This window comes from Protopterus annectens, chromosome 6.part0 (genome assembly GCF_019279795.1).
Source record: "Protopterus annectens isolate FY-2018-M chromosome 6.part0, PAN1.0, whole genome shotgun sequence".
NCBI classification, from domain to species: Eukaryota; Metazoa; Chordata; order Ceratodontiformes; family Protopteridae; genus Protopterus; species Protopterus annectens.
Genome location: NC_056737.1, coordinates 269,803,183 through 269,823,788, shown reverse-complemented (window position 1 = coordinate 269,823,788; position 20,606 = coordinate 269,803,183). Strand labels below are relative to the sequence as shown.

The 20,606-nt window shown below is 42.0% G+C and overlaps 1 protein-coding gene across 1 annotated transcript in view; it reads left to right on the top strand.

The window, feature by feature from the left end:
* Positions 1–20,606, top strand: part of LOC122804259 (transmembrane protein 87A-like) — a gene marked incomplete in the record, with an annotated part of 1,166,529 nt that overhangs the window by 886,580 nt on the left and 259,343 nt on the right. Inside the window, 1 exon segment of the mRNA XM_044074023.1 lies at positions 8,768–8,871. Within this exon segment, the coding sequence (XP_043929958.1) occupies positions 8,768–8,871 (104 nt within the window).

Here is a 20,606-nt window from a genome sequence, read left to right as displayed (position 1 = left end):
TGGCCTGCTAAGGGGTGGACGTATCCTTCTTATGATTCCCAGTCTAGGGGTAGATCTAGACGTGGCAGGGGCAGAGGTCAGGGCTCTTTCAGGCCTAGAACAGGGAGTTCTCCTGCACAGTCTTCGGGTGAGGGCAGGGGTCAGTCCTTTCGTAAACAGACCCAATGACCTACCTTTTCAGCTGCCAGAACCTTCTCGCCTGGCAGCACCTTTGGGAGGAAGGTTGGCACTTTTCAAAGAAAATTGGAGTTTGATTACCCAAGACAGATGGGTATTGGATATCATACATCACGGTTACAGGTTTTATTTCCATACCTTGCCTCCTTTCAAAGGCATGCCAGACATTCCTCCTCAACAAAGAATAGAGGCTCACAAGCAAATTTCTCTGTTACTCCAAATAGGGGCCATACAGCCGGTTCCAATGCCAGAAAGAGGCCTAGGATTTTATTCTCGCCTGTTCCTTGTACCAAAAAAGGGGAACACGTGGAGACCAATTTTGGAGTTATCTATCCTCAACACTTATCTGGACATTCCCAAGTTCAAAATGTTGACGTTACAACAGCTTTTACCTCTGCTGGGCAAGGATCACTGGATGGTAACTTTGGATCTCAAGGAGGCTTACCTTCATGTTCCTATCAGGCTAAGTTGCAGGAAGTATCTGCCTTTTCGGACTGGGACTTCTCACTATCAGTTCTCTGCATTGCCCTTTGGCTTATCTACTGCGCCCAGAGTATTTACGAAAGTTCTGGCTCCAGTAATAGCTTTCTTCAGGCTGAAAGGAATACAAATCTATCCTTATTTGGACGATTGCCTGATTCTGGCTCAAGGAAGGACGATCTTCTTCGTCATTTGGAATATGTGATAGCAGTGCTAAGATGCCTGGGGTATTCTGTGAACGAAATAAAGTCCAGTCTAGTACCCTCTCAAGACATGTGCTTTCTGGGTGTAAGACTGAATACAGCATCCCAGATGGCCTTTCTAACCCCGGACAAACAAAAGAATCTTTCCCTTTACTTCCATCATCTATCTCTTCAGTCCGGGCTGACTGCAAGGACAGTCCTTCAAGCCTTAGGGTTCATGGCATCTTGTATTCTGGTGCTTCCCAATGCCAAACTGCATATGAGGAAGTTGCAATGGTATCTCAAAATGTATGGACACAGCACTGCCAGGATCTGGACACTGTCATTCCAATAATACCTTGCATTCAAAAGGAATTTTTGTGGTGGGCTCAGGAATGTCACCTAAACAAGGGACTCTCTGTGACCCGGCCAGAGGCGAGTCAAATTTTAACGACAGATGCCTCGGACAAAGCTTGGGGAGCTCATCTAAACGGAAAGTGGATACAAGACAAGTGGCCTGTCAGACTACAGCATCTACATATCAACTTGAAGGAGATGTTAGCAGTCCAGTTTGCATTAATAGCTTTCAAGGATTTACTTCTTCCAGGGCAGGTGTTGATTCTAACAGACAACACAACTGTCATGTGGTACATCAACAAGCAAGGGTTAACACATTCTTATCCTCTATGCAGGCAAGCAATGATTTTGTGGGAGACTGCTCTCAGTTTACAACTAAGTCTTCAGGCAAGGTTTCTGCCGAGCACAGAACTCCTTAGCAGATGTGTTAAGCAGACAAATCATGGATCCCCACGAGTGGAAACTGGATCTTCATGTATTTCAGAAATTGACAGTGTCCTGGGGAACTCCAGACATAGATCTGTTCGCTTCTCCACTAAACCACCAGCTGCCAAAGTTTTGCACAAAGAGGTTTCATCCCACAGCTTGGAAAGTGGATGCTCTTTCTTTCAGTTGGAAAAATCTTCATGTGTATGCCTTTCCACCTCTGCCTCTCCTCCCAAAGGTACTTCTGAAGGTCAGACAGGACAAGCCAAGGATGATTTTGATAGCTCCAGATTGGCCTCGACAGCACTGGTACCCATTACTGAGAAGTCTAGTACGGAAGCCTCCATGGCCTTTGCCTTTGATTCCACATCTGTTGTCCCAGGAGGACAGTCATTTGCTCAATGTCAAACTTCACTCTCTTCACCTAACAGCCTGGCATATTCTGTTTTAAACCATAGAGGGTCTCAACTTCCACAACAAGTTTTGAATGTGATTTTGGAAGCTAGAAGGCCTAGTACAAGGAAAGTGTACGCAGATAAATGGAAGAGATTTTTGTTTTGGAGTGCAGCTAAGGATTTGGATGTTTCTGAGCCTGATTTAAGTGTGGCTCTTCAATATCTTACTGAGTTGTTAGACAAAGGTTTGTCCTTCTCTTCTATTAAGATTCATGCTGCAGCAATTTCAGCTCACTACGACTGTGACCCACCATTGTTTTCTCATCCTTTGTTCAAGCAATTTCTTAGAGGGGCAAAGAATATAAGACCCCACGAGGGCTCCTACTCCTGCTTGGGATCTCAATTTTGTGTTGGAGAAACTCACTCTACAACCTTTTGAGCCTGCAGCTACTGCTGAGTTTAAATATTTGTCATGGAAGACTGCTTTTTTGTTGGCCATTACCTCTGCAAGAAGGGTTTCTGAATTGCAGGCCCTTATGGCAGTTGAGCCTTTCTTAATTTTCCATAAGGATAGGGTATCTTTACGTACTAATCCTTCCTTTATGCCTAAAGTGGTTTCTAGTGTGGCTTTAAACCAAACTATTCATTTGCCTACTTTTTATGCAAATCCCCAAAATAAAGGGGAAAAGATTTTGCACACTTTAGATGTACACAGGCAGTTGCGATATTATTTGGACAGAACTAAATGGTTCAGACAATCTCAGCAGTTATTAGTTTCTTTTGCTTTGTGCTCTCAGGGCAAGCCCGTGTCAAAACAAACTATTTCTAAGTGGATTGGATTTTGCATTGCTTTCTGTTATTCCCATCATGGCAAAGAGATTCCAGCTGGGATTAGGCCTCATTCCACTAGGGCTACTGCCACTTCAACAGCTTTTTTGCGGGGGGGGTGGCAACTAAGGATATTTTGGAGGCAGCCACTTGGAGTTCAGTGCATACCTTCTCTAGGCATTACCACCTTCCATTGTACTCTAAATCCAGGGCTGGTTTTGCCACTGCTGTGTTGCAGGGCATTTTGGCAGCTCCTGCTTCTTTATAGTTTAGCCATCCTCCCTTACCTCTGCTTTGGGATTCTACCCAAGTGTTAGGACTGCAGCAATGTGAGATGAAGAACATAGTACAGTTTTGTACCTACCATAAATGTAGATGTTCGAAGATCCACATTGCTGCAGTCCAATTTACCCTCCCTCCTACCCTCTGTAGTTTGAGGTGGTTGTGTGGGTTGGGTTATCCATCTGAGGTATATTGTGTATATTGTATATATTGTACATATTTTTGGTGTTTGGCTGGTTGGTTGTTTAGTTGTTGTCTATGGGTTGTGACCTTTCTTTTTAGGGTCTTCTGACATCTGGGGCAAGAAAAGACTGAGGATATGACGTCGGTCATGCGCATTTGTACCCTGACGTTCTGATGTCAGTCAAATGCGCCTTGACCGACGTCAGCCTTATACTCTGATATTCGGGCCGACCGAGGGACAGCGGACTACCCAAGTGTTAGGACTGCAGCAATGTGGATCTTCGAACATCTACATTTATGGTAGGTACAAAACTGTACTTTAGCAGTCCAATTTGCATTAATAGCTTTCAAGGATTTACTTCTTCCAGGGCAGGTGTTGATTCTAACAGACAACACAACTGTCATGTGGTACATCAACAAGCAAGGGGGAACGCATTCTTATCCTCTATGCAAGCAAGCAATGATTTTGTGGGAGACTGCTCTCAGTTTACAGCTCAATCTTCAGGCAAGGTTTCTGCCAGGAGCACAGAACTCCTTAGCAGATGTGTTGAGCAGACGAATTATGGATCCCCACGAGTGGAAATTGGATCCTCATGTATTTCAGAAATTGACAGTGTCATGGGAACTCCAGACATAGATCTGTTCGCTTCTCCACTAAACCATCAGCTGCCAAAGTTTTGCACAAAAAGGTTTCATCCCACAGCTTGGAAAGTGGATGCTCTTTCTTTCAATTGGAGCAATCTTCATGTGTATGCCTTTCCACCTCTGCCTCTCCTCCCAAAGGTACTTCTAAAGGTCAGACAGGACAAGCCAAGGATGATTTTAATAGCTCCAGATTGGCCTCGACAGCACTGGTACCCATTACTGAGAAGTCTGGTACGGAAGCCTCCATGGCCTTTGCCTTGATTCCACACCTGTTGTCACAGGAGGACAGCCATTTGCTGAATGTCAAACTTCACTCTCTTCACCTAACAGCCTGGCATATTCTGTTTTGAACCATAGAGGGTCTCAACTTCCACAACAAGTTTTGAATGTGATTTTAGAAGCTAGAAGGCCTAGTACAAGGAAAGTGTACGCAGATAAATGGAAGAGATTTTTATTTTGGAGTGCAGCAAAAGAATTTGATGTTTCTGAGCCTAATTTGAGTGTGGCTCTTCAATATCTTACTGAGTTACTGGACAAAGGTTTGTCTTTCTCTTCTATTAAGGTTCATGCTGCAGCAATTTCGCTCACTATGATTGTGACCCACCATTGTTTTCTCATCCTTTGTTCAAGCAATTTCTTAGAGGGCAAAGAATATAAGACCCCCACCTAAGAGCTCCTACTCCTGCTTGGGATCTCAATTTTGTGTTGGAGAAACTCACTCTACAACCTTTGAGCCTGCAGCTACTTCTGAGTTGAAATATTTATCATGGAAGACTGCTTTTTTGTTGGCAATTACCTCTGCAAGAAGGGTTTCTGAATTGCAGGCCCTTATGGCGGTTGAGCCTTTCTTAATTTTCCATAAGGATAGGGTATCTTTTCGTACTAATCCTTCCTTTATGCCTAAAGTGGTTTCTAGTGTGGCTTTAAACCAAACTATTCATTTGCCTACTTTTTATGCAAATCCCCAAAATAAAGGGGAAAAGATTTTGCACACTTTAGATGTACACAGGCAGTTGCGATATTATTTGGACAGAACTAAAGGGTTCAGGTAGTCTCAGCAGTTATTTGTTTCTTTTGCTTTGAGTTCTCAGGGCAAGCCTGTGTCAAAACAAACTATTTCTAAGTGGATTGGGTTTTGCATTGCTTTCTGTTATTCCCATCATGGCAAGGAGATTCCAGCCGGGATTAGGCCTCATTCCACTAGAGCTACTGCCACTTCGACAGCTTTTTTGAGGGGGGTGGCAACCAAGGATATTTTGGAGGCAGCTACTTGGAGTTCAGTGCATACTTTCTCTAGGCATTATCACCTGCCACTTTACTCTAAATCCAGGGCTGGTTTTGCCACTGCTGTTTTGCAGGGCATTTTGGCAGCTCCTGCTTCCTTATAGTTTGGCCATCCTCCCATACCTCTGCTTTGGGATTCTACCCAAGTGTAAGGACTGCAGCAATGTGAGATGAAGAACATAGTACAGTTTTGTACCTACCATAAATGTAGATGTTCGAAGTTCCACATTGCTGCAGTCCAATTCCTCCTCCTTCCCTCTGTAGTTAGAGGTGGTTGTGTGGGTTGAGTGGTACATATTGTGTATATAGTGTATATTTTGTACATATATTTAGGGCAAGGGTGCTTGGATGTTTGTTTGCTGTCTTTTGGTTTTGACCTGTATTTTTAGGGTCTTCTGACATCTGGGGCAAGAAAAGACTGAGGATATGACGTCGGTCATGCGCATTTGTACCCTGACGTCCTGATGTCAGTCAAATGCGCCTTGACCGACGTCAGCCTTATACTTTGATATTCGGGCCGACCGAGGACAGCGGACTACCCCAAGTGTAAGGACTGCAGCAATGTGGATCTTCGAACATCTACATTTATGGTAGGTACAAAACTGTACTTTGTTATTCCTTAAGTAGATGTGACTTGCACTTAAAATTTTTAGCTGGGATGTCATGTGACTTACTGAGAGGGTTATTTAAACTGTTTCTTGAGAAGGAAGTACTTGTATCTGATGAAGTTCAACTGTTTGGTGTGGATGAAAAGTGCTTTATAATAAATAAATTTGTTGTTCCAGATGTGGTGCCTTATTCTTTGGGATTTTGAAGTTTGTTTTCCTCGTTTCATTATTACAAACTCATGCAGAAAGTTACTACTGTTTACAGACTACAAGTTATAAACAAGAAAGAATAGTTACTTCCGCGGCTAAAATTACAGGTGTGCGCAACTGCAGTCATGTAGCTAATTAAACACGTCCTGGAAAGTTTGCATGACTGGAGTAAGGCATACTATTTTTTTCACTTTTTTTTAAATTTGTTATTTTCTGTGGGCCGGATGGCATTGTGTAGCAGGCTGGATTTGGCCCCCAGGCCAGACGTTGTGCACCACTGATGTAAGTGATGGGACTTACTGGAATGTTAAAACTTAAACACAGTGTGTAGTGGGGTATGTCAAGCTATGGGAGACCTTCATCTGAATTCAGATAATACAGTAACTGCAGTTTCTGTTCTGTCTCTTTGCTATGCCATAAGAGTATCATAGGAGATCTGTCACAAGTTCTTCACCAGACATATTCTTGATTGGTTTCCTTGTTTTTGCTTCGCTCTCCTCCTCCAGTGGTGGGAATAATTTTTCCTAGGGTTCTGTTTTCCCTTCCATAACCTTCAGTCTTCCACACAAATACATCTGTAATTTCTGAGATGGGCTGCAAATTCTGTCAATCTTAGGTCTGTGGAAAGTGATGAAGTGAGGATTGTTCTTGTTACACTATTATCCTTGAGATACGAGTCTATTGTTTGTATGTAAAGCTTTCAGAAAGTCTTCCACAAAATGCTGCTGATTCTGGCAGAAAATCTTCCAGTCATATGTTTGTACAAGCAGGAATTCTCATTTTTCTGACCTTGTGCCAAAGTGCCAAAAAAGTATGCGTATAGAGCCTGGTGTTTCTCTGTCTACTGAAGAAAAGCAGAACTTTACAAGTGGTTTCTGATTCAAGACATAGAAGAGGACTATTCCATAATGTTGGCAATTTTAATGTGATTTTTTTTTTCATTTCTGCCCTGTGCAACAGTCCATTCTGCTTCTGTTTCACATGTCCCCATAAGCAGACACTTTCTTGCCAGGATGCATTCAGAGAACAGTGGTGAAAATGCTTCCATTCACAAGTCTGCTTGCTTGAGGCATGATGATTTTTGCTGTTTTAGTCATGTCAATTGTAGTTTCAAATAGCTTGTTCCTCTGTTTCTGGTCATTTTGTGCACACTACTACTGTTGGTAAACTCTTTTGTTGTAAGGATTCCCCTTTTTCATCCCAGGTGAAGATGATTCGAGAATACATCTGGTAAGCCACCACTCCACCATCAGCAACATGTTTGTAGTAAAATTGTAGAGGTTCACTGTGTTCTTTCTGGTTCCTTGAAAAACTCTACATCCTTCAAGAGGTAATGCACTACCCTTTCATTGGGTACTGTGTGACTCTGTCTTAAAGACCACTACTTTGGTGTCAGAGTTGTATAGCACAGTAGGGTATCTGTTTTGTTTTGTTTTTTTCAGCCTTCCTTATTGCAGGTCTTCAGCTAGAGTAGGAATTTAATACAGCATAAATGCCTTCCTGTTGACTGCTTTCAGTTTGGGATACTTAAATTTTGAAAAACAAAAGCACTTTAGAAATGTGTACTTATTAGCCGCTTTTATTTTTAGATCTTTCCTAAATTTAGTAAATCTGGTATATATCAAAAGACAACAGCTCAGGGCATACTTCACATTTTTAAAAATGTGCATACCATTCTCTCTAGTTAGTGCAGCTCTGACCAGCCTGTATTTGCCTTTATTTGTTTTTGTTAGTCCTTAAAAGGAATGCTTTATTTTTTTTCCAAATTGCTCATTTCAAGTCAGCAAAACCTCAATGTAGAACCAGACAGGTTATCATGCTTTCTTTCAGAAATGAAAACGTCTTTAAAACTTTATATTGAAAGTCATCTGGTGCCCATTCCTTGTACCATTCTTGCATTGACAAGAGGCCTGCATGTCATTTACTTCAGTGGAACAGAGCAAATCAAGGCAGGAGAGTGATCTGGTCCATGTAGAAGAGAAAAAAAAGTAAGCTTTAATGTGGTTTGCTTAGTACTATCATTAGTGTCAAATAACAGTCTGCAAGATTGGAGATAATTTTTAAGGGAACATAAATTGATGAATCATTAAAAGCATAGCTGTTGACATTCTTTTCCAACAGGTACAGCATTCTGCGTGAAGAATATAAGTTTATGGCAGAACAGGTCATATAGGGTGAGAAAGATGGGTTCAGCTACTTAATAAAAATGGGCCCTATAATTCTATTGTTAGAGTGGCATAGCATGCAGTAATTTATTTGTACAGCCTTTAGGATACATAGAGGTGGAACTCTTCAGTAGGACGTAAGTTTATGGCTCTCATTTTTGGCATTCAGAGAGCAACTTTTACCTTTTCTAGAAATTGTAATTTCAAAAGGCAATCCAGAATAATAGTGCAACAATTCAGGTACTGTCTAATATTGGTAAATGCCTTGCAGGAGAGTTGAAAACACTGTTTGTAAAACTGACAGTGATTAAAACTGCAGGGTTTATTAGAAATATGTGAAAGAAATTTAATTTAAGAACTGTAAACTGGTTTGGAGGGGGTATTATTACTAGAGTGGGAATAAATCTGAGTATTTGATCAAACAGTTTTTGATAACAGCTTTTACATTTTTTATGTTCTGTAATGGCTGTTTGACTACTGCAAGCTGCTTTGGCTACTAGATAAATGTAAAATGTTAACTTCTGTTTTCTTGTTTCTTGCAACAGGATTGGGAAGAAATATGGATTGATGATGCATTTTGGAGATTCTTATTTTCTATAATTCTCCTTGTCATAATGATCTTATGGAGGCCGTCTGCTAACAAGCAAAGGTTTAAAAATATTTTATCTTTTTCTTTTTATTGTTGTGTTGTATTGTCCTACTTTTGTAATCTTGCATAGCTGGGTTGGGAGACTGCAAGTAAAACATGCTCGCTTGAAGGGAGAGTACCATTAGGATGACAGAGTAAAAACTGATCCGGAAGTCTTCCATCAAACCTAAATTGCAATGCAAATGTCAACTGAACTGAGTGCTTGGGTAATAGAGTCTGTTGATTGTGTTTGAGAGATACCAAGGTCATCCCTAGAGTACTGTGGCAAGTTCAAGTAAAATATTAGACTGGCCAGAAACTGCACAACAGTGAGTTAGCCAAATTGGCAAGGGAAAAGAAGAGGTTATATTATCAAGAAACAGGCTTAAGTGTGCAGTTGCACTCTGCAGAAGAGAGAGAGAAAAGAAAATATCTGAAAAGGCATTACATTTTAGGTAAGATGAGGTATTGTGCATTCTTTGCTCTATTTCTAAGATACATTTTTACTACTGTAATACGCATATTTGTAACTGTTATATACTTCAAGATGCTCAGTTTTACATAAATCTTTCAGAGCAGATGTGACATCCTCCATTTTGTGGCTCAGACACTAGCTACTGAGGCATAGATTGGGAAGAATATTTATTGTGGCGTTTATACATGCCTTGTAATATTAAAAATTGCACATCTTTAAGAGGCAGTGCAGAATTAAGATATTTTTAATGCAAACACAAGAAACAATTATTAAACTCATACACGAGAAAGAGAGTTATTTTGTAATAGTGTTTTCCTTAAAAAAAACTGCAAGAAAGAATGCTAAAACTTTGATAATCGAGTTATGTAATTGTTCTTGCCTAAATTGATGCACAGAAACATAAGATGGTGTTAAAAATGGTAAGTAATAGTGGGTAGTCTTAGCAAAAATGCAGTTATGTAATTACAAACTTGCCTAGTGGTAGTAAAACACCCTGGCTTCCTGAATGTGCAAAAGTTAATGGCTGTCATAGTGGTTAAACATAGCAGGTGAAATAGTGGTAAAAGGAGTGTATGTTTCACTGTAATCCTGATAAGACTTCTGAAGTAAATGCCTCGCTTGACTCTTATTTATTTGACGTTTGTTTACCGGGATAGTCCAATTGGGCAACAAGCCCATTTTTGGTGGAGGCCTGGGGGAACCTGCAATAAATGCAAGTAACAAAAGACATAGGTTGTAATCTTATTCACTAGTAACATAAACAAATGAACAGAATTTGTACATCATACATATGTAAATTCATACATAAAGTATATATAAAGGAGCATGTGTAGTACATAAAGTAGAAAAAACTTCATGTGTTGTGTGTGTGTATATATATATATATATATATATATATATATATATATATAAACATGAATTTATGTACATGTGACTATAACTATTTCTAGTATGCAAACAAACTGTACATGGTGTAGGTGAGGAGTTTGGGTAAAATGAAGTATTTAGGATGACAGTGAAAAGACTGGGCTGAGTATCTTGAGATAGAAAGTAAGGTGATATTTGTGATGGGTTTATAGATGAGGTAAGACAGACATATATCAAATAGGCAGAAAACATATACAGAGGAAGATAGGCAAGTAACAGAAAACCAATATGGTTGGATGTCAGCCAGGAGTTCGACAAAAGGAAATGATTGGCAACTAGGAGTTAGACAAGAGTAGAACCAAGAATTAGATAGATGAGACTATAAAAGTATTTTGAACTGTGAGTGATTGGCAGTGGTTAGGATGTGATGGGAGGTTAAGTTCCAAGTCATGGAGATTCGATTAGAGTAGAGAGCATCTCCGAAGTGATTGCTAGCTTTTGTGACTTGTAACAGAAGTTTGTTAGAAGATCTCAAGTGTCTTCTGTTAGACGGAGGCTGAAGTAGATTACTGAGTGCTGGACACTTGTCTGGCTTGTATATTATGACATGGGCCATTGTAAGTTGGGAGAAAGTTAGGTAATTAGGTAACTCAAGCTAATTTATTTGGCATAAAGAAATGCAGTGATGGGATGTATATGGTGAGTTGGTAACTGATCTGGCAATCTTATTGCAACAAGCGCTAAGTTTTATTAAATCTGTTTTCTTCAGATTGATGAAGATAGGAGAGGCTTAAAGAAAAGTAGAGAGTAAATGAGTCCTGGCAATATATTGTCTTGTGGTGTTGGCGAGGTAGGGTTTAATTCTGTAAAGTGAACCTAGTTTAATATGGACTTTTTTATGGTGAGACAGGTGTTTGTCAAGTCTCATGATGTTATGTAGTCCTATCTTGCCGTAATTTTTGATGAATGGGTTCGGAGCCGATATTCGGCTTCGACTCAGCCGATAATAAAGCTTGAGAGCTTTTACTGGCTCGAGGTAACCCTATTCCATGGTGCCTCACGGCTATTCCCCAGATCTCGTTTGCCGTGAAAGCTTCGAGGTTGTCTCAATACTGGCTCATTGGCTAAGTAAAAGATTTATGTATTAAATCTTGCTTTTTTCTGCTCCTTTTTTCCTTATCTTGACAACTTTGTCTGTAGCTTGTTGTGTGATTGTACTGAGTGTTTGACCCCTATTTCCCCCCCATAGGATTGCACGGCCTGTTTCAGTTAGAGGGCCGTAGTTGCCCGTTTAAGTTAGAGGGCCTTTCCTCCCTGTGTGTTTTATATAAAAAAAAATAAATAAATAAAAATATAGAACCTTTCCATTCTCTATCTTTACTGTTCTTGTTTGTTATCAGTAGACAGTAATTTAGTATAGTTAGTGTTGGTATCTTTCTAGATAGATTCTTTATTCCTGTTAGCATGTCTAAGGAAAAAGACAGAGAGCAAAAGGACCATCACCCTTCAGGGTTTAAAAAAATGTGATAAAGGTTCACAGAAGATGTCTTTGACAGACAGTCCCACTAGCTTTGTGTAGTGCTTAGGCGAAGCACATTTGCAAGAGCCATGTACATTTTGCCATGCCTTCAGTACTAGGGTTTTGAACGAGAGGAAATGTAAATTGATTGATAGAGGTCTTATGACCAGTTCCTTCCAGGAACAGCTGGAACTTAGTCAGACAGCTCCTAAGACTTCTAAACGTAAATCTTCAGCTCCAGTTTCGGAACTGTCGAAAAAGTCTTAAGTGTCGGAGCCAAGGAGTTCTGGCTCTGATTCCGTTTCTTTTCCATCAGTACCATCAGTCTCTTCAGTGCCGAGGCAACCTTTGGTACCGAGACAATTACCTGACATTAGCCCTGTCTCACCTAATTTGAGATGATCTAATTTGGAGAGGAGGAGATCTCCTTCTGTCTCCACCCGATCCTGCAAAACATTCTCAGATGAGGACATTGAGCAGGTGGTGAAGAGGTTGCTTTCTGACCCAGCTCTGGCAAAAAAATTGGCCCCTCCGGACCCAAAGGATTCAGAGCCGACCCCTTTGCAAACCACTGCTCTTTGTCCGACTGCTTCGCTCTCGGAGCCAATCACTTCAGGTTTTTCGATATTGGATCCGTCTGTTCCAGGGATTCTCCCTGCTTCCTTGGAACCGATAACTGTATCCTCAGTGGCTCAGTCAGAAGCTGAGGGATCTGGGAGCCGACATTCTCGAGTCAACTCCGAGGGGGATAGTCACCCTGGGTTTTGTTCGGAACCACTCTCCATCTCGGTACTTTGGCTCAACTTGGCTCAGTTCCCACATCTGCTTCGGAGCCATTCCCCCTGGCTCGGAGCCAACCGTCCATCTCCTCAGAGCGGGGGGAGGAGGCTTTTGAAGCAATAGAGAAGGCTTTATCCTCTGCAAAAGCCATACCTTTAGAACCTATGTCCTACCAGCAGCAGGCAGCAACGTCTTCTCCCCTGCCAACCCCCTCACCGTAGGAAACCAGAGTCAAGCAGCCCCCATTGGAGGTGCCCCCTCTTCCGAGACCTCCCCACATTATCCCACTGGAGAGCTCCCTCAGAAGAGACTTTGTAAGGGGAAGCATTTTGACTCACCTGAGTCTGTCATGTCTGACACTGATTTGGAGGAATCAGAAGGGTCACCTAGATTCCCCATCTGAGGATGTCTCTTTGTGATATCCTAGAAATTCTTAGAGGGGTGACTGGAAGACTTCTAACCTTACTGAGGATGAATCAGTGCATCTTGATGCCTTTGGTTCCCGACCTTCCACCTCCTAGGTGACACTTCCTTATGACCAGCTCTTGGGGATCATGTCGAGGAACGCCTGGACTTCCCCAGACACAGTGGAGCCCGTCCCGAGGAGGCCAAACAAATTCATGACTGCACCGGAAGACAAGTCCTTTCTTTTCCAAAGGAGTCCCCGTTGATGCTATGGTAGTAGCAGCGACCACCAAGAAGGAGTTGTCCGAAACATCTTCTAATATCCATTCTCCTAAGAGTCCAGCACGATGGATAGGTATGGGAAGCATACATTCTCTTCAGCAGCATTTACTCTAAGATTGCTAAATTACCTTACCCATTTCACTCTACTTCAGAGGTATGTCCTGAAGGAGATGGGAGATACCCTTCAAGGTTCAGTAGCTCCGGGATCCATGGTAAGGTTTGTGCGCAGCTCTCCACCTTTACGTCAATAGCTAATGCTTCCGTGAGGCTGATATCGTATGCAGCGGATGGAGCGAGTAGGGCAGCCTCAGCAGGAATCTCTCACTGGAGACATTCTTGGATGCCTCTCTGCAACTTCACGGAATCCTTTAAGTCTTCCTTCACCAACGTCCCCTTTGATGGTTCATCTCTCTTTGGACCTCAGGTGAAACAGACCTTGACCAGGTGTGAGCAGGAAGAGAAAACCTTATCTGCTGTCTAAGTCCATTTCTCCCTTCTGTCTAGACCCTATCCGAAGGGTAATATCGGAGGGAAAATGTGGTTCAGTAAATCCCAAAAAGGTTTCTCTCGGGCACAAGGTCAACCTTCGCCTAGGGGCAGAGGGGGGAGTATATAATGGAAGATGCTGTCCTCGCAGCAGAGGAGGTCCGCAACACCAGGGAGATAGAGAAACCTTCTCGGATCTTCCCTTCCATTGTTTCTGAGAGGTTGCCCTACTGTCCGTCTCTGGAGGCAGTCGGCGGTCATCTGTTGCTGTACCCAAGCACCTGGCTAAACATTTCACGAGATAGTTGGGTACAGACCATAATATCCAGAGGTTATCTAATCCCCTTTGTTTCCGATCCCCCAGTAAACCGGTCTCTACCAGATGTGCCACCCATTCAACTAGACCGTACAACATCAGAGGTCATCTTGTTGCTGCAAAAAAGAGTCATCCAAGAAGTCCCCACAGAGCAAATAAGATCCGGAACTTACACTCGATTCTTTTTAGTTCCAAAAAAGACAGGGGACTGGAGATCAATTTTAGATCTCAGCAGACTCAACAAGTCCGTAAAGAAATCGAAGTTCAGAATGATCACTCTGCAGTCGATATTTCCCTTTATCGGGAAAGACAATTGAATGTGCTCAATAGATCTTCAGGACGCATGCTTACCACATCAAAATGGACAGGCACTCCAGAAGACATTTACACTTCTGGCTGGGAGCCAGTCATTTTCAGTTTTGAGCACTGCCCTTTGGCCTCACTACAGCCCCCAGCGTGTTCACCAAATGCATGGCAGTGATGACGGCTCACCTGAGACTTCAAGGATTCCAGGTGTTTCCGTACCTAGACGACTGGCTCCTCACTGCTACCACCAAGCATCAACTCATCAGAACCAGGGATGAGACTCTATCCTTGTGCGCCAGTTTAGGCATCACAGTCCACCTAAAAAAATCGGCCTCATCTCCATCGCAGCACATTGTATTCTTAGGCTCAGAAATGGACTCAACCACCATGTCATCAAGACTAACACCAGAAAGAGCAGAATCATTACGCAGCCAAGTCAGATCCTTGCTAAACAGTCGCAAAGTTCAGGCCAGGGTAGTCCAAGTCCTAGGGACTATGGCTTCCTCCATTCTATTGGTTCCTCTAGACCATCTGCACATGAGTACTTCAGTGGCTACTATTTGCCCAATGGTCATTGCAGGATCTTCCCCTGTCTCATCAGATTCTTATCACAAACACCTGCAAGAAGGACATGTTGGTTGCATACAGAACAACTTCTCTTACGTTGTCCTCTTGTTCCTGGTCAAGAAAGGGCTGTTTTGACCACAGACGCCTCCCAGATAGGATGGGGGGGCATTACCTGGGAATGACGGTCCAAGGTACTTCGCAGAACCATGAGAACCACTTGCATATCAATGTTCTGGAGATGTTCGGGTATTGTAGAAAAACTTACCAGCTTAAATGTAAACCCATATGTCACAAGATGGGTTGCAAACTGGCTTAAGGACAGAACCCACAGGGTTAGAGTTGCTGGCGCTATGTCAGACTCCAAGCCGGTCACAAGTGGTGTCCCACAGGGCTCTGTCCTTGGCCCCCTGTTGTTCGGCATCTACTTCTCAGAAGTACAGGCCAACATGGGATGACTTTGGCTGACAAAGTTTGCAGACGACTGCAAACTGGGCACCATAGTGGAAAGTGCATCGGACACTGATATCCTTCAGAAGGGACTCACGGAAACAGATAGCTGGTGCCAGAGCCATGGCCTGAAGTTAAACGCCAAAAAATGTATAGTCATACCCTTCGGGAAAAACAAGGTAACCCCAAGCTACCATATAGGTGGCAATCCACTAAGCACAGAAGAGGTTATCAGGGACCCAGGGACCCAGGTTGACAGTGGCCTTTCTTTTGACACTCACGTTGCTTAAGTGGTTAGAAAGACCTTCTACATTGCCCACCTGATCATGAAGGGATTCACATCCAGATCTAGTGAGGTCATTGTTCCCCTGTACTCTTCACTTATCAGACCAATGATCGAGTACAATGCCCCATTCGAGATGTATCTCACCCGACATCTGCAGCAATTGGAGAGACCCCAAAAGTTCCTCACCAAAAGGATAAAGGGACTCCAAAATCTGTCATATGCTGCCAGATTGAAGAAACTCCAGCTCTATTCAGTCGCATACCGTCTGCTCAGAGGTGACATTTGCCTGACATACAAGGCCATGTCCAACCCGAATTAATGGACATGCTCCACCTCAAAAATCCAAATCCACCAAAACCACTAGAGCAAGCGACTTAAACCTTAGCACGGATATAAATAGGACGTGCTGGAGGGATAGATTTATCACTCAGAGACTCCCTATGCTGTGGAATAAAATCCCGGTCCATGTGAGGCAGAGCACCTCGCTGGCTCTGTTCAAGAGAAATCTTGACCTGTGGATGGGAGATCGTAGGTTTACCCCGGGAATCATCTCTGTGTCACTGCTGGACAGAGGCACAACAAACTAATGGGCACAGTATTTTTTCATATAAGGGGTGGCGTAAGCCACAAAAATTTGGGCTAGGCTTATAAATGCCTTAGGGCAGATAGCCTAGTATAAACCTATGAACCTATGAGAGCGGTGCTATATGGGTTGCAAGCACTTCACAGCTCTCTTCCCACCGGGACAATTGTGATTCAATCAGGCAACATGTCTGTTGTGTGGTACATAAACAAGCAAGGGGGAACCAAATCTTACCCACTTTGCCGAGAGGCCTTTAAGAGTTTGGAAATGGGTGATGGGCACTCAGTGCTTTCTGGTAGCAATGCACATCCCGGGGACGTCCAGTGTGATAGGAGACATAATCGAGCAATTCTCATGCCTCACGAGTGGTCCCTGAATGCAGAAGTTGCGAAAGAGATCTTTCACAGATGGGGCCAGCCTTGCTGCAACGTATTTGCCTCACACCTCAATATCAAATACAGCAGCTACTTTGCCCTAATTCTCCCCATCCGGGGATGTCACCCAGGATTGCTCTAGTCCACGATTGGCCCCCGGGGCTCCTTTATGCCTTCCAAAGGTAATACGGAAAGCGAAACAGTTGGGGAGTACCCTGATCCTCATTGCTCCTTACTAGCCTCGTCAAGTCTGGTTTCCCTTCCTGTGGCCCTACCTCTTGAAGGAACCATGGATTCTGGAACCATCTCCAGACCTCCTGATTCATCAATCGGGGTAGTTCCATCCTTCCGTCCACACCCTAAAATTGACAGCATGGCTGCTCCAGTTCCACAAATAGCCAGGTGTGTTTCCCTTTCACTTTGTCAAACGCATTCTGATTTCTTCCCACAAGACTTCAATTAGGAAGTTATACTCCAGCAAATGGAAAAAGGTTCTCTATTTGGGCTATAAACCAAGGTTTAGATCCATATACAGCTCCTATAGAATCTATTTTGTCCTTCCTTGTGTCCATCTTTCATGAAGGAGCTGCGTCTGCAACAGTTAGAGTTCAGTTAGCTGCCATCTCTAATTACCATTTTGGCTACATCGGAAATCCCATCTTGTCCCACTCTTAGTGCAAAACCTTATCTGAAGGGAGTTCTCTTTCTCAGGCCTCCAATCAAACAGCCACCAGAATCCTGGGACCTTCTTAATTTCTTCCCCCTTTGAGCCCTCTTCTTCATCGGATCTAAAATTATCTTGGAAACCACTATTCTTAGTCATAACCTCTGCTAGGAGAGTCTCAGAATTGCAATCTCTTAATATTTGACCTCCTTACATTGTTTTCCACAAGGATAGAGCCTCACTTAGGATTTAGCCCTTCAATTCTTCCCAAGGTATGTTCAGAAGATAATCTTAACACTACTATTGAGCTACCAGTGTTTTTTCCAAATCATTCTAATAAATGTGACTACAGGCTACACCATTTGGATGTACACAAAATTCTCAGGTTTTACCTACACAAGACTAAAGAATTTAGAAAATCAGATCAATTATTTGTTTCCTTTTTGGACAAAAATAAAGGCTTGCCTGTTTCTAATGTTACCCTTTCAAAATGGCTTTCAGATTGCATTTCCTTTGCTTATCAGACTGCTGGCAAACAGTTACCCAACAAAGTAAAAGGCCACTCTACAAGAGCAGTATCAACTTCATGTGCCTTTAGAGCTAGGCTCACAATTGATGCTGTTTGAGCAGCAGCTACTTGGGCAAGACCGCTTACCTTTGTCATTCATTACAAATTGGACTTGGCCTCCCGGGACAATTCATCCTTTGGGTCCACTGTGCTGAAGAGTCTCTTCGCTTGAGCCACCCGGGATAAAGGTGCTAGGGACGCTTTCCCATCCAGCAAGAATTACGGCGAGATAGGACTACATAACATAAAGAAGTTATGTACTTATCATAACGTTCCATGTTTGTAATCCATCTCGGCTACATTCTTGTGTCCCTCCCTCCTGCCCCTTCCTGTTCCTGGAGAATCTGGTGGACTATACTTATGCTGTCTGACCTGGTTGTAGTTGTTGTCCACCTGGCATGGATAATGTTACAGTAACTAATGAACAATACCGTATGGTAACCAACTTCCACAAAACACGACAACTACGCCAAAAAGAGGATTTAATGGTGCAAAGCTTTCGGGCTAACCACCCTTCATCAGTACATTAAAACAAAACATTTTCTTCTCTATTTAAATAGGAGTTAGTTAAAAAAAAACACATGATCCAGCCAGCCTATCAACATTCACATAACATTTAAAACATTTAAAAGACAAATAAAACATACAAAAACTAAAACATTTAAAACATATAAGTAATGATATAAGCCTGACATTAAAACATAGCCCTAATAAAATACTATAAATTTTCTCTGTCTTTTGCCTGCAGAAGGAAAGGGGAACGTAGTTAGATATGTTACTACATTTAATGTCAATACGAAAGGCCTGAAATACATAAAAAATGGACAATTCTAATGGCTATGCCAGACATTAAAAACATAGTAGGAGAGAGACCGTCCTTCTCCTATAGGAATTCTGAAACACTGAAAAGAAAATTGTGTTAAGGATTTTAAAGGAGTGAAGAAAGAGAGTTTTATAAAAAAAAAAAAAAGTAAGAATAAAAAAATGTTATAACTGCAGTTGCTGCAATGATTTTTATGATGAAGCCTATACTTTTAAACATCCAACAACTGGTAGATTATTCACCTTCACCACCTTGTAACGTGTAATACAGCTAGATGTGTGGCATGTCCATCATTTTATGTAGGAAAGACCACTAGGAAACTAAATGAGTGGATAGTGGGACTTAACTCAGAGATTAGAAGAAATGTGGCCAGTAATGCTCTAAGTAAGCATATTTCTGAGAATAACTCCAAACATCAGTTTAAATTTAGAGTAATAGATGTTATCATGGGGAAGTAGGGATGGTGATATGAATAATATTTTAGAACCAAGAGTATGAGTGGATTATTAGGCTTCAGGCTGACAATGAGCCAGGTTTGAATAATGCTGTCAGCCTGAAACCTATACATATTCTTATGAGAAGCATACACAAGAGTTTTTTAAGACATATTGTTTTATCAAGTGTTATTTTTGTTTGACAAATAATTTTTTAATTTTTTAATTTTTGGTTGTGTAATTTTAAAATTTCTGGTTATCTAACTTTGTTTATTTAGAAGCTTTATTTTTCTGATTTTCTCTTTTGACACAAGTTGCAGTCTCTACTAGTGCATTGTCCTTTTTAATTGAATGATTTTAAACACATGCTTGCATTTAAAGTAATTAGATCAATTAATTGAATGATTATATCAGGACAGCCTATATATACATTTGAATTTTAACAGTCAGTTGTAAGGATCTGAAGAAGCGTGTCTAAGTACACGTGAAAGCGCTTGTCTGTTTATATTAAATATTTCTTCCATTTATTGTGGTGGTCAGCTTCCAATTTGTTTCTATACATTTGCTCTTTTGGTTTTTGGAGCAGACCTTTGGGCTACAGCGACGGTGTGTTTTTGGATTTACCTTCATTTGTTTCGAGTCGCCTAGCCACACGATGGATAACCCTTCGATAGAACTTGATTTTGCACCAGAGAAAACGGATCAGAGGAGGAGGTGGGAAACTGTCATGGATGTACGTGATAATCCCTTCCTTGCGATGGAACTTTTTGTTACTGGTCCCAATGTTGAAATTTCTAACAGTGACAATCTGCATGAATTCAACGTGAGTATAAAGGAACTAGAGAATATGTTATACAAGCTTCAAAGATTTACTTGGCAAAGAAGACACCTAGAAGCATGTCTGCACTTCAAAATAGTGCCGAGAGGGATGAGAGTCCTTTGCATGCCCACCTATGGCGACAGCCATCCGGACTTACTCAAGAGGTGGCAGCAATTGAATTTAGAACTTAGCTATAACTACATCAGATTATTGCTGGACTATTTTTCTCCTATAGAAAAGGAACTGAATACTAGAGCTGAAGAGTTGTACAATACTATACATGAGAAATTTAAAGGGGCCATGTACAAGCAACGTATAGAGTCCCTACTCAATCAAACATGTTCCTATGGTGAGCGTTTACAACAGACTAAAATGCGCAAACTTCAACGAGACTACTTCGACTTCACGAATAGTCAAGTCTTTTTATGGCCAAGGAATAGAGATGTCAGGGAGACTGGGCTTCCGGTCAATACTGACAATGATGTTTTCAATACCGAAGCATCTGCTTCCACTACCAGTCAAAGGGACACTACTGCTTTAAATGACGTGCCTATAACACAAGGGGTGATGATGTCATCAGTGAGAGCCTCCACCACCCCTACCATGGATACTGACTGCACGCCACCGCCGAACCAGCAAGCTCTATCACGCTCTACCACGAACAACACGGGTGCTAAACCGAAGATAGCACAGACCCACATCGAACGTTTTTTACCCCTTCCAGTACAGAGCCAACATGGAACGAGAGGGAGGT